The sequence below is a fragment of the Poecilia reticulata genome, chromosome 16 (genome assembly GCF_904066995.2).
Source record: "Poecilia reticulata chromosome 16, P_reticulata-male-v2, whole genome shotgun sequence".
Classification (NCBI taxonomy): Eukaryota; Metazoa; Chordata; class Actinopteri; order Cyprinodontiformes; family Poeciliidae; genus Poecilia; species Poecilia reticulata.
Window position 1 is genome coordinate 23,832,998 of NC_088845.1, and position 18,972 is coordinate 23,851,969.

Here is an 18,972-nt window from a genome sequence, read left to right on the forward strand (position 1 = left end):
TATACATTATGTTTAAGTTGATATTTATTACAGTATGCAATATGCATCTCCTACAGTAAATGTTAGCAGAGGTGTAACTACCAAGCGCTTAGCCTCTTTACGTCTGTAATTTGGTAACACTACTCGTGTAGTGCAGCATGTAAATGTTTTAGAAGGTAAAGAGAGCTGGTGAGGTGCTAATACTATAGGGTCTATGTTTACTATGAACCAAAAGCAGAAAGACATTAACACTGTTAACTCACCCAGCATACATGGAAGATGTTACTTGATTACATAAGGCCAAGATTATACATTAAATGAAAAACTTAAATCAGCTAAATTTCCAAAAGAGTCCACCTATGCATAATTTGATGTTAGAATAAATAGAAGAGCATCATCAAGACATTTTGGCCCACATGCAAAATGCTGTGTAGGTCATAAGCTAACAACGCGCATCAAACTAAATGCAAAATCCTCATGGGGAAATATGGTGGTGGCTGCATCATGCTATGGAGTTGCTTCTTGCCAGTGGAGACGGTTGCTGGATACTTTCCTCAAAAGTCTTGGAGTTGAAATCACAACATAAGATGAAGTTTTGATCATCATTGTTCTCCATTATTATGGTTCACGGTTCTGTCACATAAAATCCCCTGGAATACATTGTTTATGGTCGTCTTGTACAAGATGTGAAAAATTACCATATGAATATTGTCACAAGACTGTATGAAGAAAGTTTTTGCATAAAATGCCTTACACCATCTTCTTTTTGCTATGTTCTGTTAGGAGGGCCCTAGTTCAGAAGGCCAAAGGAAGAGAAAGGCTCCACCTCCTCCACCCACGCCTTCCCCCATCGCTCTGGATTCTGATGATCCTTCAACAACTGTTGTTTCCGTTTCCAAACCCCGCAGCATTGAAATTCCCACCCCAGTCCCCCGTACCAGAACACCACAATCGCCCACATTCTCTGATGACTTTGGGGTCATGCAGGCAGCAGAAGTTTCTCGTGGTGAAAAGGCACCAAAACCTCTGCCCGTGCGCGATGCCACTCCACCCCGAAGTTCTCCGTCCCCCAGCAGCAGCACCACCACCACAGACAGCCTGGTTGTGCAGGATTCCAGCTCCGAGCTCAGCCGCAGCCTTGACGACTCGGATGTTGACCTTGACCAGGCCGGTTCCCGCTGCAGCACCAGTAGCGCGGCCAGTGGGCCTTTGCAGGTCCAGCCCACAATAAAAAAGACCAGCACGACGGCCACCCGACAAAATAAAGAGAAAAGTTCTGACAGCAGTTCCAGGTCAGACTCTGAGTCGGCCCTGAATCTCGCACTGGACGAAGCGGAGAACAACAGACACAGCGGAATGGGTAAATGTCTTTTGTGACTCTAAATTGCTTTCAGAAAAACAATAGAAATCCTAATCAATAAGATGTTATTCTTGAACTCCTGTTAAACCGTAAATTCAAGATATACAGTATTTGAAGAACAAAGATAACAAATTTCAGGTAGCGCTCACTTAACTTTTGACTGTTGTGGCAAAGACACTGTGAGACAGTCACAAGTTACCAGTTGAGGTTTTCTACCCGTCTGCCCTGCAGAACTGAGCTGTCACACTGCAGAAACATCTGACTCTTTACCTGTCAGAGAGGTGACATATGTACCCAGCTAAGAGAAAGGAGTCTTGTATGCCTGCGTGTGTTTGATAGCTACTTGTGGAACTTTTTTCTTTTTTTCTTTTTTTAATCGCAGTTCTTGACACAATGGAGTCCTTGTCTCGAATTTAGGCTTATCAATCTCTCAAGCTTCGTCTGTCTCTGCCTTCTTTTTCTTTATCTGTCTTTCTTTCATATGCGTGCAGTCACACTCAGGATTTCAGAGACGTGGCGGATTTGCATGCAGATAAATCTGTCGTAGATTTACATTTCCTGACCTTTAGGTGACCTTTTTTATTGACTTCTACGTAACCCAGAATAAGCTCAGTGGCAGAGTGAGACTCCAGCAGAGGATTGGCGTGTCTGACAGGGGCAAAGATGAGAGATACACGGACCTCAAAAAGGATGAGAAGGGGTGAGGGTGCCAGAAGTGTAGAGAGGAGAGCGTGGGAAGGTTTTGACAGAAACGGCGGGGTAACGAGGCAGAAAAACCGAGGCTGGCAGAGTTTTAAGGAAGAAGAGGGCTGCTGGAAAGGCAGATAAAAGCAGATGAAACGTTGAGGTATGAGATGACTAGTTTAAAAGGCAGGAATGAATGAGAGGTAGTCATCAAGATAATTACTGAATCCATAAAATACATTGCTAAAGTTGTCTTTTCCAATTATATTTATTGAAAAAAAATTTTTTTTCTTTCATCTTAGTGACATTATAAAGCTATGTGATCAAATAGCACTTGAGGGGAGCAGCACCAGTTACAAATCCTAATGGCCAACAGCAGGACGACTTGCCTAATACTTCTACTAGGCAAATGAACAACAGATTTGGAAATCAGTTGGAGTTTTCGGGTCTTTAATGTCTGTCCACCATTCTGCATTTATTCTTAATGCTAACATTTTAACCAGCACAATCTCCAGCCAGTTAACTTGGATAGTCAACACATTCTGTTCAGGTTTTTACTCAGATATAACCACTGTATTGGCAGATGGGCACATAGCCTTGCTATGTGTTCTTTTGCCTGCCACACAGCTGAATTCAGGGATGTTGTTAAAGAGATTATCAAAAATAACACCTGTCTCGTACTTGCATTTTTATGTGCTGAATTTGTACTTTCGACTGCAAACAATCTGTCCCATTATCTGAGGGTCTGAACATAAATTAAATATAGTTGCTTCCTGCGTTTGCAGTGAATCGTGCTAATCTAATGGCTCTGCAGACCGGTCTCCTTCTCTCAGCACACCATGTTCCATATGTCCTCTCTATTATATGTAATAAAAAAATCAAGTCTGCCATCTTTAAATTTGGCCCAGTTACTCTGTTTGCTGGTAACACACGAACTGTGTGCACATTTTAGCAGCTGCATTTTTCTTTCACTAAATTAGTTGCATGTTTTTTTTTGTTTTTTTTTCCTTTCTTGGTGTCACTTTTCTTAAACCTGTTTATCCCCTGGTAACCGTTGGTACCCAAGATAGATTTACCCTGCTATGAAATCTCACAGGAGTAATACTTGCATTTCTACTGGGGCTGTATTTTCGTTCCACTCCTTTGACAAAGCACAATCGTGACCTGTGCGTCTCCTTGGCACTGGGCTCTCAAACAGTGACTGCAGAGTTCACAAGATGCCGTAGGAGCAGCAAAACAGGTGTGAGGCTCGCTTAAACGAGCCATTGCAAAAGCAAATTTAACGTCTGCGAGTTGGCTGCGTTTTTGCGAAGCGAACTGACACACCTGATTCGTATCTCTTTCTTGTGCAACGGCAGCGTGGTGCCAATCTGATATCTCTGTCAGTAAGAGCAAATTAAATACATGCAGCACACATTCGGTGACAGTGCTAGAAAGCTGAAAACACAAATTAATCTAATCAGAAGAACAAATTTACCTACAGGCCAGAAAAGTCTTCCTTTCAAATCGTTTAATCTTCACAAGCTCGAGGGTAGAAATAATAATACATCATGTTAAAACTAGTCTCTCATTGAAGTGTCCCTTTGGTGTTCGTATTATTATACATGTCTCAGTGATCGTCTTCATTAGCTCATATGGTGATCGCATTATTTTGCTGTCATACATCAACTCGCACTAAGTTATAACAAAGCGGCCTGTCTCAGCTCTGTTATGCTTCCAAAGTTAGGTTTTTACCGCTCAGTTAATCCTGCCTGTCGGCTTGTTTTTCTTTTAATGAAATGCTTGTGGTTTCTTCCCTCAATTTACTAAAATACACATACTCTTGTTGTGGAAATTTAAAATGGGAGATAATTATACCAAGCAGAATTTCTCAACCTTTCTATGGTTAGGCTCGTAGATATAAATATCTACCAAACTGTATCTTATGCGTTGTTCCCCCCCCCCCCACCCCCAACTTCTATTTGGTTACTGCAGCACAAACATTTGAAAATGTGGAAAATTGCAGAACCCCAAACTGGCCGTAACCCTAATCCTGCTTCTCCTGCTCAGTAAGAATTGAAAACAGTGGAGGGACTGCCTGTTCTTTGTTTCTCACTTGGATAAACTGACTATTAAAAGATTCCTCACCTTGCAAGTGTGGCCATGGCAAAGAAAGATAGTTTGCAGTGGGCTACTACCCAAACATTGTTTTCTTTAAAACAAGTTTATATCCATCCATCAGTCCCCATGTTTATTCGTCTTTCCTTCATTTCTTTTATTGTTCCTCTTCCTTGTCTTTTAACACCATGTTTACTGTATTACCCATGGAGAAATATTGCCCATAAATTCATTAACTTTGCATAAATGTGGTAAACTGGGTTTTAAAAGGCCCTCCAACTTCATACATTTGATTGTGGATAAGTATGGAATTTTGACTTTGAAAAAAATGGGCTGTAACCCCGTAACATGAGAGCTAAAACAGCCTGCCCTAACCTCTAGGTTATCTGTTCCTTCGTGTTCTCTTCCCCTCCTCCGGTTGTGCTTGCAAACTGCATGACCCCACAGGATCACATGGAAGTGGAAGAAGCAGTTCCCCTGTGTGGGATCCGCATGGATTGTTGCCATCCTCTCTTTGTAGTTCTGCTTTATTTTTTCCTAGAAGCTGCTCTCCTGAGACACAAATGGACGTCTGTCTAAATTTCTATCCAACTCGTATGCATGTGTGTAAATACTATGTGTCCTAATGCACTTTCCATTTCTCCTCTCCTGAGCGAGTGATGCTGGGTCCCTACAAGGTCAAGACACTCCATATCTATGAGTGTCAATCTCAAAGCCACGTTGGTCCATCAGGGTCTGCTATGTCCAGTTAAGGTCAACACCAATCAGTTGAAGTGCCTTCAATGTTTTTGCTGTGTGCATTTATTCAGTAACTCGGAGTATATGAAGTGCATAACGGAGGAGATTGCTGAGTGATGCTGAGCCACCATCTGTTACTGTACATGTCCTCAACCTTGCCATGGCAGATGACTAAAGTAGAATTTTCTATTTAATTTCCTTATTTGCCCTTTTGTCGTTACTGTACCATCTCAATTTAATGTTTGATGCTTTCATCTATAATCTGATCTGTTCTTTCTTCTGCTCCCTGCCCTGCACCCTCTTTGTAGTGTACTGCTGTGGACCTGTGCGTCTGCGACCCAAACACTCCTGAAGTCTTTCTCTGGCTCAGTTCTTTCTTCGCCTTGGCAAACCTCTGTCATCAACTCATTTTTATTGTTTAAACCCTGCCTTATTTCTGTTGGACTTTCTAGTACATCCTTTGTAAGCTGCTCCATTTCATTAGTTGAAAGCTATAGTTTCATATCTACATCTTGTTAGCATTTCAAAGGAGGCTTTGGGTGTTTTCTTAAAAAAATGATATGTGTTATACATAATTTGCATGGTTTCACATTTCTTTTGACTCTGTATGAGTTCAGAGCATGTTGTGAGTGGACTCAGAATGCGGTTTGAGGAGAGTGAGGCAAAGCTATCTGATACTGCAGATATATGTGATAGCTATAGATCAATAGCTGGACATTTTGTCTTTGAGTACTTGGTGTAATGCGTTGGTTTGGAAATCTAAAACTTGAGTAAATGCTTTAATTGGTGTTGGTATCAGAGGTTGTAATCTATGTGAAGCATGGTTTTTGTTGTTATTTATATAGGCTTTAGATTCAAAGAGAGAATAGATTTTTTTGTTATATATAATTCAAGAGTTAAATGTAGCTAACACTGACGATAAGAAAAAGCATGTGCTAAATGTTCTTTAATAGTGGTGGATCTGAATCCAATAGAAAATTGAGTTAAGTAATCATAGAACGTTTATCTATATGACACTTTTTACATGCAAATATCACACTTTGTTGTAAAATAAAGAATCAAATACCAAAATACACTGCCACTGTAAATTCATCCTAAAGACTCGGTGACCCTGACTTTAAAGATTGCTCCTGCCGTCCCCAACCTTTATCTAATCTAAACTAAAAGCAAAGTGCCTAATGTCAGCTAATGTGTTTGAGTAATTTAGATGCCTTTAATGAAAAGTGGCAAAGAAAAATCAGATTTTTTTTAGTATTAGAGCCAATCAGGAAGCTGTTTTTTTTTTTTTACTCTTTTTATAAGGACAACTTCATCCATATCTCCTCCAAAAAGGTTTTCGATTTGAAAAAATAAGTAGCACAGTTGTCTACATGTCAGTGCCTCAGATTTTTTTTTTTCTTATTCAAAAGTCATATATAAAAAGACATTTTTGAGTTGTGCTGTAAATCTGACATCTTGGTTGGAAATAAAAACAATCTAGCCTTAAACAAAGTTCCTTAGGAATCATGTGTACAGTTATGAGAGCATTCTGTTTGCTGTATAGTTTGTTTTTCCAGGCAACTGTTTAAACTTATCTTATTGAAAGCAGTACTTTTTGTGAAGTGTGTGAATACAATATCCAGTGGTGCTCTGTTGTGTCGTATGTATCTTATCGAGGACTGTATCTTATTTGAATTTTTGAGGTATGTTGCAAACTTTAAAAGGATGTCTAATTACGAGGTCAGTAGAAATCTGGCAATGAACTTTTTTTTTTTTTTTTCCTTTGAAGCGTATTTTGTAATCAAACTACTAAAAACTGAACCAAGACAGTTTTATTTTAACTTGGTTTCTTGCATGGACAACCGTGGTCAGGTCCTGACTAATAGCATGTGTGTGTGTATAGTTAGTTGACAGCTTGGGAGTGAAGACGTGTTTGGTTTATCTTTAACAGATGCATGTACTCAAGGTCCTTTCTGAGCTGAAGATTTGAGAACGCTGCGTGTCTGTTTACTTGTGTGTTAATGGTAGAGTGCGTGCATGCTTGTGTGTGTTACCCTGTGTGTGTTGTGTGAACGTGTGCAGATTGTGGCTGTAACTGGCATGATTCAGCAGTTGCTGGGAAGGAGCTGGGAGGACAGCCCTGTGAGTCATCACCACATCTCCTGGAACTGACTGTTCTCTGCTCAACATTCGGACAAGGCCTAGAGCTTACACTCCTAATACACATGAAAATACTCTAGGTCACTTTTCCTTTTATTTTTTTATTTTTTTCACCACAGTGCATGTCCAGAGTGATGCTTAGCTCTCACTTACATCGGTGATAAAAAAAACAAGATCACTCACTGTTGAAGGCATTTCGACCAGGCGTAACTACAGAAGGCCTGACAAACAGAACGTTTATTTTTTTTATTAACTTGGCCGACAGTTCAATGAGATCAGTGACACTCTAAATACATTTCCCAGAAGCCGCAGAACTGACCAGTGAATGAGTGTACCGAAGAGATGAGAGGGTATGAGGCAATTCCACCCTTTCCCTTAAACCAAAAAGAGTTGAGGACTATGTTAAAAATGGAATTAAGAGGGTTTGTTTACAGTAAGTCAATCTCCACATGATATAAAATATTTTATTAAACCACAAAGGGCCGTGCCCCAAGCATGTTTAGCATATTTATCATATGCTCTCTGGTTTGCATGTATGTGTGAGTGGTGTCAGGATCAATCTTAAAACTTATTCCAGTAAACCACATCTTCAGAACCTCTCATTTTCTTTTTTCTTTTTTTTTTTTTTACACAAAATCACTCTTGCCTTTCTCATCCTTTCGGGTTATGGGTTATATTTCTGAACGTGAGAGATGCATAGGGAATGAGAATTATTGGCATTGGCACTGTCTTACTTAACAAAGGTGTGCCCTGGAAAGTCTTTAATTTTCTCTTTTTTTTTTTTTTTAACCTTGGTTAACACTTCAAAATTGTGTGTTAACACTCTGTATTCATACAAATCATTTCTACCTATTGTCCTCCAGGTTGGCTTCACTCCAAAAAGGCTTCATCCATTGTCCAGAAACAAGAAACCACAGCGCCTGAGGCTGAAACTCTTTCTCTAGGCGGCAGCAGCGTTGGCAGCAGCCTTCCCGACCAAGGTTATACTCCTTCTGAAGGTGCGGCAGAGGGCGAGGACTCTGGCATTGTCAGTTCCCCGTCTGACACCCAGATGACCTCTCCTGAGGGGAGTTTATCAGCTGATGGAAAGACCGGTGACACAGGAGAGAGAGTACTCATTATGGAGGCTTCAAGTGACAGTGACGAAGAAAATACCACTTGGGGAGAAAAAGACAGGCAAGTAAAAAGTCATGAAAAGCTCAGTTTGAGATTTCTTTTATTATTTTAGAAAGCTTTGAACCGTTACTTTAGTTTAAGTGGTTATTTAATGTGACTATATGGGAAAAATATATAAATATATTTTAAAAATCTTGTTTGAAAACATCTAGAGTGGTTTTAGTGGAACCAAACATAATCCAGATGTTTATTACCATATGAAAACTTACTAAGTGAAACTTGGGGGAGTGCAGGAGGGAACACAGGAAACAACAGTGAAGAGTGGTTAAAAACAAAGGCCTAATGCCGAGTTTGGTTTTAGTCATTCAATCATCTTTATTATCCCCAACCGTCAATTGTTGTGCAGCACATTACCTACATAACCCCATACCATACATACTTGAGAGAGGAAGCCATTTGAAATCATTAAGAAATGTTGTAACTGTAGGGACAAATGATTTTTTTTAAAAGTCTATTTGTTCTACATCCTGGGGAAAAAATTCCTGCGTCGAGAAGGAAACAACCGGAAGGAAGTCCTTATTGAGAGGGTGATTCTGTTGCTCCAATATCTGTTTTGGGTTTAGTATTGACCTAGTCTTGTACATTTGTGTACGGTCCCTCAGATCTATTCCTACAATTTTAGAGTTGGGCGATAGTCAAGAATCCATCTCTGCCTCTGACGGTAAGTCCAAATCAACAGACAATGTTGGAAGTAAACACAGGATCAATTTAAAAAAATATATATATATATATTCAGAAGGAAGTCAAATTGAAACTGTTGTAGTTGCAAACTACTAGCACCCAAAATAACAATAAACCTGTATGTACTTCACATGTTCAAACATACAGGAACATGTTCACAAATATAGTACTAATTATGAATGTGCTGACAAAATTACAAACTTATTTTCTGGTGCGTCGTAAAAATCATACTTGAACTTTATTCATGCTAACTCTAACTCTCTGTGCTGAAAAGACTGAGCTTCTTCTTCTTAATTTGAATGTAATTAATGTGAACATTGTTGCCACCTGCTGGCACAACATCTTAGAGACAGTGTAGAGATTTTTATTAACACTAAAATTTGTCTTATAGTGTAACTGTGACTTAGATGGGAAAACATGTCTGCAGACTTTAAACAGAACTTAATTTCAAAAATTTTTATACCTTCCATGTGGATGGAGAATAAGAAAAAGATGTGTAAAAGTAGGGACAGGGGCTAAAACCTTATGCTTTGTCATTTTAAATTGAATAATTAACAATAAGACTGTGTGTGATGAATTCCCCCATGTGAGCCAGCTAATCTATAATACTGTAAAAAAAATACCACTTGAAATAATTTTCATGGCTTGTCTGACACCTGCACTTTAAGATTGTGAGTGGTCCATTTTGGCCAACTTGTTTCCAGAATTTTACTACAGTAGGTTTTATAACCAAGCACAGCTCCATTATATTATACTTGAGTTGTGTCCAAAGCTGGCTTGCTCAGCTGGGCTTTCATGCTGGGCTTTCATGGTTATGGTTTTAGGCCCTTGTTCAAAGGTCCTTGGAAGGAAAATTCTCCTCCAGATGTGTTGATTTTTCAACTTGTTGTGAAATATCTGTATGGTACTATGCCCAGACGAAGGATATTTGAATGATGCTCTCAAACAACAACCAAAAAAAAGAAAAAACGCTATGAATCCAGAGTCTGGCTTAATGCTGCTGGCTTCTTGGTATTCCAGGAAAGCATTATAGCACTGTTTTCTCAGAATCACTGAGGAACAGAGGATCCAATCCAAGTCTCCTAAAAGATAAATTGTATTTGGTTTGGCCCTCATTTTGCAATTTGTTATGGCTAATATGGCACTAATTTAGGAGAACACTCTTTTGAACCCTGAAAGAAAAATTGATGAAGTTAATAAACTGCATATTTGAAATCCAACAAACTTCAATAAAAATCCTATTGAACCTTGAAAGAGACATAAAACACCAGATTTTTCTTTCTTTTATAACTGAACTACACCAACCCTTTTTTACATTTTAAAGCTACATCAGTAACTGGAGGTGCGGTGAATGAACTGCATAAAGGAAGAAGCCATAACTTGCTCAGTAGTCCAACTAAAAGCCAAGAAGTGTTGTTTTCTCTGATGTACGCTGCTGTCCTTGATCTGTTATGAAACACTTGTCATGTATCATATTACAAGTGTCTTGTGTATTTTACGTATGCGCACATTTTTCGGCACAGTGTCAGAAGCCCTCATCCAGAATCTGTCAATGGCTTTAAAGACGACTCTGAGCTCACAAGCCAGCTTCACCAGACTTTAGCAGATTTGGAAGCAGACCTTGCAGGTGAGAGACACGACATCACAAAGCCACAGTGCAGCTGTGCAACCTTACAAAAGTAGTGATGTGGTTTTTCGTTTTTTAATTATAGTCACATACTTCAGTGTATTTTATTGGCTTCATATTTGTCAAATGGGGTGAACGTTGCACATTTTCAAACACTGTTTACTAATTTTGATGCCACCCTGAGTCGGTATTTTCCAACATAACAGCTGTAAAATTTGGAGAGTATGTCTCATATATAGCTACAGAAATCCTTGCCCTTGTTTTATTTTTTCAAAATAAATAAATCTGCTTTGATCAAAAATAATTTTACTTTGTATATCTAGTCTTTTTTTATTATATTAGAAGGTTAACCTCCACCCCAGGCTCAAGTCTTAGGTCAGACATCAAACACTGACCAGCTTCCCTGCCCCTGCTTAAATAAATATGGTGGTACATCCTCGTATCACAATGTGGCTTGTGATACGAGCCACATTGTGGCTCGTATCACAGCCACAATGTGTGGCTCGTATCACAGCCACAATGTGTGGCTCGTATCACAGCCACAATGTGTGGCTCGTATCACATATTGATGAACACATAGTGCTCATCAATATGTGATGAGGACTGTTCATCACATATTGATGAACAGTGCTCATCAATATGAGCACTGTTGGTTTTTTACTACACATAGTAAACTGCATTGACTAGGCCAGAAGTTTACTCATGACCTCTCTGGTGTGTTCATTGGCCTTTTGTGATGCTGTGGTTGAGGTTATCCAACAAACCTGTTAAGAGGAGAAAAGATTAGATTAAATAACAGTCATTTGGTTCACTGACTAATTAGACAACTTTAGAAGAAAGTTGCTTGCACTGGGAGTAAATAGGAGTGAATACAAATGCACACGTAGCTCAAGGGGTAGGTCTACTTCTGCAAGAAACTGTTAATGCTGAGCCTAACAGATTAGCATTATCCAGAAATGACATTTCTCAATCAAGAATATTTTTTTTAAATAGTTTTTCAAGGACAAACCTGCCCAGCACATACACTGATGTACAACTGTTCCCTTTTTCAGAACATGAAGTAATCATCTCTGCCAAAAATGGCCCTTATGTCAAGTCCACAGACAGCAGCGACGTTCCTGTGTCTGTAGTGGACATGGATGTGCCAGTCACAGCCATAGATGAGGTACTGGAGGAATTTGAATTTGTTGAAGAGCATGAAGTGGAACCACTTACAAAGACTGAATCAACTGACAGCAAAGGTAGGACAAAAACAAAGGGACCAGCATCTAGAGTAACTATTTCATGTTCTCTCAAAATAGTTAATTTCCTTTGTTGTTTTGTCTGATTTACAGGCTCCATTCATCACCCTGATGATGAGCAACAGAACCAAAACAACAGCGCCTATACAGCTGCTCTTGCCGACAAAATAAGCAGTGCAAGTTCAAAATCCTCTGAAAAGTCCATTGCACGACAGGAGATCAAATCTACAGGTAACAAAAAGGAAAAAAAGGCAAAAGACAAAAAAAGTAAAGAGAAGAAGATTGCTGAAAGCAGCACTGCGAAAGAGGACACTCGAACTCTGGCAGTGAAATCCAGTGCTGACCCTCAGAAGACCAGCAAGCCTCCTGTGATCACAGCTGACCTTGCGCAACATAACACTCAGTCCGTCCAGCAGAAGAAGTTTGAACTTCCAGCAAAGACTCAGAGATCAGTTTCTCCTGGGAAGGATGAAGCGACACATAAAGTAAACCAAATCAGCTCTAGTGTCAGTCCTCTGCATGGTAAAATTACTCACAACGCCACATCCCGCTTCGGTATGAAAACATTCACCGTGGTCCCTCCAAAACCCTCCGTCACAAACGTCACCAAGACAGAGCCGACCGACTCAGGAGGTCGTTTTGCTATTAAGATCGATGATCAGGGGAATATGGTGGCAGCAGGCATACCTCGCTTAAAATCAAAAGAGCCACCTAAATCGGAGATTGAAAATGGCACTCCTGTTTGTGAAAATGCCAAAGCACTTTGGAGTTCTGATGGCAGAAAAGAAAATTTGGTGACTCAAAGAAAAGGTCAAGTTGATAAACTTAAGGAGGGCACAGATGTCCTGAGCATTGCCTCTTCTGTTGGCTTGGAAGGAAAATTAAAGACCAGCAACCCAGAGCACCAGAAAGCAACACTAACAGTTGAAACTACAGTGGCGGTGAAAGAAGATCACAAACTGCTTCGAAAAGACATGAGTCCAACCAGGGAGTTGACCGAGGTGGAGAGCAAGATTTCAGGGTCCAACAATGTTCAGAGGCCAAGTAATAAACCCTCACTTCCCCCTCCTCTGCACTCAGACAGAAAACAGCAACTCAACTTTGTAAAACCATCCAGGAGGACATCCAGCCAGTATGTGGCGTCTGCCCTCGCTAAGTACACCCCAAAGACATCGACGAAACCTTCCAACATCCCTAAAACTACAGACTCCCCTGACTCATTGAAAACAGAGAAGGCTGAACGTTCCAAGAAACCAGTCGCTCAACTCCAATCCTCTCAGGCATCTTTGTCAGACATTACGGAGAATGACTCTACTTCCACAGTCAACGCTACTTGTTCCAAGAGGTCCACGATCTTCCCAGAGTGCATATCAGACAGTCAGAGGGAGTTTGCTCAGGTGAAAATAAGCAGGGAACTATTTGAAAATGATGCTGCTGCCAAGAAACAAGTTTTGGATCCAGCTGACAAAGAAACAGCCAAGAAAAATCACAGTCACTACAATGGATCTCCACAAATACAAGTCTCTAGCAACAGCAGTGGCGATTACATTAAACACCATCAACCTCAAACCCCCAGTCTGACAAAAAGCAGTGCCCTACACTCATCTTTCAAACCGCCCACAGCCCCAAAGACCAAACCACAAGACCAGGTAGGTGTAAGTAACTTTTTGACTGCAAATATTTCTTGACAAATGAACTCTAATTCAGATTTCTCATTTAAAGTGTACCTTGATATTACAGGGAGTAAAGGACGTAGTGAAGGAAGTGAAACTGCAATCATCCACTGCAGTATCAGACGGCACTGAGACACCTGGGTCTGTGGCAGGTGTGACCTTGTTTGGGCCCGTTAAAAAGTTCAAACCAGTCATCTGTAAATCTGTTGAGAAAGATACGTCTCTGCACAGCAGCCTGATGGAAGCAATCCAGACAGGTGGAGGCAAGGAGAGGCTGAGGAAGGTAAGGACAAGCTGAAGGCGGAGCATTGTATGAATGGATAGATGCCAAAAATCAGCAAAGGTGTTCACAGTACTGCAATTAACCAGACGCTGGACATTCCAACTTCATATTTTAAGCTATATCTTCATCTAATAGACTGATGTCATTCATTTTTTTTATTTTATTATTAGATATCCACTACCGCCGACAATGGTAATAAAGTGGCCTATGATGAAGAAGGCAATGAAAGATCCGCTCTTCTAGCTGCCCTTAGATCTCAGAACATCAGCAGACTGAAAAAGGTAAAACAATCTAAATACTTTTTATGCACCATCACTATGGTTGTATGTGAGCATGTCAGTCTTGCTCAAGAGCTGTTGTATTAACTTGTTAATGTTTATCACGTATTGTGCTTTTCAATTAGATCTATATTCCTGATACTTGGCCAAATCATTTATAAATAGGCAACAGCTGTTAGATTTTAAGTCATACTGTAAGATCTTTCTTACAGTTAATGTTGGCATGTTTACTCATTTTCTATGTGAATCATTGTTAATTTTGCTCCCAACACATGTCATTGGGACTGTTGTAATGTAATGACTAGAGTGTTAGCTGCTCTGGGAAGATGTGTCCTGCTCTTTAGCTGACAAACAAGGATCTGTAACCTTAGAATCTGTGAACGACATTGTAAAGAGCAAAAAAAAAAAAAAGATTAGATTGACTCAACAATATAATGGCAACAAACTATAACAGTTAAGCAAACTGAGTACCATAAAAAAGGCCATTGTGCTTTCCATGCAGAAAGAGCGTGCACATCTTTCTCTGGGAGCGGCTGACATGATCTGAAACAGCAGAGCTACAATAAATATCAGAAGTTAATTCCAGGACTTGAAATGCCAGATAAATAAAAATGCTGTCATCGGGACCTTAGATCAGAAGGAGACATCACTAGTAAGACCTAATCTAAAGAGAACATTTTCATTCTGGAGGTTTCCCAGCACCTATAACATTTCTGAAATGGTGACCATTTGGATTAGAGCTCAAAATCTTTCTTTTACATAACTTCTGTTGTCACTTAAATGTACAAAGAAAATATGTATATTCGAGTAATAAAGCCACATAGCTATACATAGTATATGGTATTTGCTCATCACATACTGTGAGTAAATATCACATTCTTCTGTCATGTGATTTCACTTTAACAAATGAAGCCGTCTCACTTTTTGTGTTTGCAGACAAAATCTAAGGCCGCCAGCGAGGTTGAGCGGTTCAGGAAGGAGTGCTCAAAGGAGGAGAAAACGGTGGAGTCATCCCCCTCCCCTCCGTCGTTGATCAAACCTGCTTTCACTCCACCACCTCCACCTATGAGTGCACCTCCACCACCTCCTCCTCCTGTATTTCCCCAGGGTAAACCTAACCCTGTGGGTCATTTAAATGCCAACGCCCCCTTGAACCCTGCCCTGGCTAGGGAGGCTTTGCTGGAGGCAATTCGCTCTGGGTCTGGTGCTGAGAAACTTAGAAAGGTAATGAATAATCAATTAGCATTATTACAATTTTCAAAATGATTTTCTGTGAATAAGTGCAGTTGGATTCATGTTTACATTTATTGCATGTTTGAAAGATGCTAACATTTCCCATGCTGATAATGGCTGCATCCAAAAAAAATCTCTTCTGTCTTTTGATTTGCAGATGTAATAAAAGTACAAAAAGGCAAAGTCAGGATAGAGTCAGGGAAGAAACCTTGGAACAGCAGCAGAAAAACAAAAAAACATGTTGAGCTGAAAGCGTCCTCTTTCATCCCACAACTTTGCTCTGATTTCAGATGGTTTGATCTCACAGTCAACACGAATGAACCCTGGGGATGGATTTCAGATTGTAGCACAGAAATATTGATAGTCTGTTTTGTGCTTTTAGTCACTATGTAAAAACTATTTTCTAGAATATTCATTAGGATTTTACTTGATACAACGTTCAGTATTTCTCAGTGTAGGTGATTTTCAGTGATGTGCGGTTTTACTTTAGCCACACTTAGCATTATACGTACACAAAATAAGTTCCGTCTTTGTCTTTTCTGCCTGGGACACCATCTTGCACATGACTAAATAGATATGAATAGTTTTGAGGGTCAGTGCACCATTGGGCACTAATCCATTATTCCTCATAGTGGAGTGATGCAAAAGTGACATGTTATTTTTCCCTGAAATAGGTATCCACCCCCAGAAAGACTGTCCAAGTGAACGGCAGGCTGGGAACTATTCATAAAACCTCATCAACGATCCTTCAGCATTGAGCTGGTGACTTCCAAATCACAACAACAAGGATTCAAGCTGGAATGTGATTGATACTTTTTAACATTCAAATTATTTTAAGACATACCTGGACTGAGTCACTGTACATCGTAGAGAAGGGTTTTGCACTACCATAGCTAAATAAATAGATTTCCTATTTTAAGCTGTCTACTTTGACTACATGTAGAGCATCTGATGCCTTATGCTTAAATCAATGCAGTTTTAGAGGAACTGGGTATAGGGGATATTATTGAGAACAATATTTGCCTGTTTGTAGCATTTGCAACAGTCTGAGAAAGGTGTCAAATGTAAAATGTTTGCAGTAAAAATGACACCCACGATATGAGATGGATCAACCTTCACACGACGCTTCGGAAAATGGTTGTATCCAGTGTAATACCATGATGATGTTTCTGATTATACCTTGCCATTTGGACTCAAATCTATTCTTATAGAACATTGTGCAAAATGTGCCAATGAAAGCAATGGTACACCGGATTTTTAATTTGTTTTTTGTTCATCTTTTTGTTGACCTGTACTGCTTGTAAGCTATGGATGCCTTACACTGCTGCTGAATCAGTGTTATTTCTATAATGTCTGCTTCGTAAATTGTAGAATGAGTGCAATAACAGTGTCTGATGATGTTTCCAGATTTGGAGTATTTAATATTTTTGCATTTTAAGATTATTTCAAGCACATGAAGGAAGCGATGACGCGCAATGCTTGTGTATATGTTCTTTCTTTTTTTTTTGTTATCCGGTCCTTGTTGCCACCATCCACAATTTTAGGTGCAGTTCACTAAAGATAAACTCGCTCGTGCCTGGAAATTTACTTTATTCATTTTCAAGCTGCTTTCAGGCCTTTTCAAGACTTTTTTGTTGTTTGGAACAGTTTCAAAGAACTGTTTTGTGATATATTTACAAGGCCATTATTAATGAATCATCTTTTCATCTAGATCATTATGAAGTAAAGCTGTAGGTAAACTTACACTTTGCCTCAATTTAAGCTTATTGGGTTTTTTTTTTCTGCACCCATCCAAGTGATATTCGGGGGAATCCAGGATTTGTAATGAACCCGATAAATGTCATTGCACAGCTGTTGGAAAAGTAGATTCAATCCTAATTGCCTTTAGAATGAAGATAGATTCAGGTACAGTTAATTGCTGCTGTATATTTAAAAGTAATTTTTGACTAAACGGAGTTCAGTTGACCGTTTTGTGGAGATTTGTTCAACTACAGTTTCAATACTTTTAGATTGTATAATATACAGACTTAAGCCTAATGCACAATTGTGTATGTTTTTTTTTTGTGAAAATTTAAGATCATTTCATAGATTTGATTTATGATACTAATAGACTGAGTCTTTTATAAGCTATTATCATTTTTCCTTGTTGGGAGTTGCACAGTTATTTTTGTTTACCTACATTTTTGATTCGATAAATAATTTTTTAATCAAGAAAAAGAGTGCTTTGTGAACGGTTTTTGATTGTATAAAGCTGTTGTATTTAGAGCATGAAGTGTATTTAATGTATTTGTGTGCTGGAGCCTCTTTCAGCATTGAGGTTGTCCAAAGGCTGTGGTCATCCTGCTGTTCTTATGAAATACAACTTCTCGGGCACACCACAGATGAGCTGCTATTCCGAGCAGCAGCTCATGGTCCTGACTCATCATTGTGCGGTCATACAAAATTACTTTTAAAGAAAGGACCGTGAACTTCCTGATTCCTGAAATGTTAGTCACCGTTTCGCTCTACGTTTCACCCCCGATGCAACGAAGGGGCACAAAATATGTCCATTAGTTGCAGAATGAAATGCACAGTTCAGATTCTGTTTTCAGATTCCACAAAAGATGAATAAGTCTTATGGTGCTTTACAATGTTATTTGCTTATAACGTCTCTTCAGGTATGTCTGTAATTAATTAGAAAGGTAGGGTGGTTTAATTCTGATTCTACTAAGCATTTAACTAAGTTGTGATTACGTATCTGAATTTTACATAGTTTTTTTTTTTTTTTGGTTTCTTTTTTTTGCAGAAAGACTTTTTTTGACACGGCTTGAGAGGAATCTTTTACTGAAATTTGTAAACTTCCCAAATGTGAAGTATGGGGGTGGCAGCATTATGTTGTTTGCTTCAGGACTGACTGGTGCACTGCAAATATTGAAACAACTTTTTGACGTCAGTCATGAAGTGAAAGCTTGGGCACAAATAAGTCTTCCAAATGACCTACAGCACACTGCCAAAGTAGTCACAGAATGAGAAATGCAATGCTACCAGTGTTATTACAAATATGAAGGAAGTCGGTTCAAACTTCAGAATTTAAAGAATATTTCTAAGAAGTAATTAAAATATTTTCCTGAAGTTGCCTTAGCATTTGTCAAGACAAATCATTTAATTCCGACCACCCCTAAATAGGACAAGTTTGGTCTCATTTATTGTCGGACATTAAGGATAAAATAACTACTTTTTTTTTTTTTTTTATACACAGAATCTGTAAACGCCTGAACTCAACTACATTGAACTGCACCAAATCCCTGTAGTCGGTGTGCACAGCCGGAGCCTTCTCGTTTTGATCCCAACAGCTTACCGCTGTGTACTTGTGCACTCAGATTTCAAATCTGAAATATTCTACCAAGCATTAAAAATGAAGCCAATGCTGTTGTGCCTGATGTTCTCTCAGCCAGTGGTAGAAGTCTTCAGAATCTATCCACCTATCCTTTGCAAAGCCCTTTAAAGTTTTCAACAGTAGCACCATGCCACCTTCAGTGTATCTTATTCAAATTTTCTGCAATAGATCAACAAAAATATCCACACGTTGATCAATTTTAGACTTAAAAAAAAACTGAAAAGTGTTGCAGTCATTTGCATGCAACTGTCTTTTAGTGTTAAACTCCCAGTTTTGCTAAGGCATGAGTGGTTTGTTTTATAACCACTCTGTGTTGACTGATCACATAAAGTCAGAATAAAATACGGTAATTTTGTGGGTTGAATGTGACAAAATGTTACGTTTTGTTTCTCTTCAGAGATAAATTT

The 18,972-nt window shown here is 39.2% G+C and overlaps 1 protein-coding gene across 8 annotated transcripts in view; it reads left to right on the top strand.

Annotated features, from left to right (window-relative positions):
• The window catches only part of cobl (cordon-bleu WH2 repeat protein), a 53,947-nt gene extending 35,352 nt beyond the window's left edge, over nt 1-18,595 (top strand). For 6 of the 8 annotated variants that reach the window (XM_008432149.3, XM_008432147.3, XM_008432144.3 and 3 more), the window contains 9 exons: nt 763-1,339; nt 7,861-8,173; nt 10,378-10,481; nt 11,534-11,722; nt 11,816-13,377; nt 13,463-13,678; nt 13,849-13,959; nt 14,893-15,180; nt 15,864-18,595. In XM_008432149.3, coding sequence (XP_008430371.2) covers nt 763-1,339; nt 7,861-8,173; nt 10,378-10,481; nt 11,534-11,722; nt 11,816-13,377; nt 13,463-13,678; nt 13,849-13,959; nt 14,893-15,180; nt 15,864-15,947 — 3,444 coding nt within the window. In that variant the 3' untranslated portion in view covers nt 15,948-18,595. The other 2 variants (XM_008432151.3, XM_008432145.3) reach the window with 2 other exon arrangements.
• The last annotated feature ends 377 nt before the right edge of the window (nt 18,596-18,972 follow it).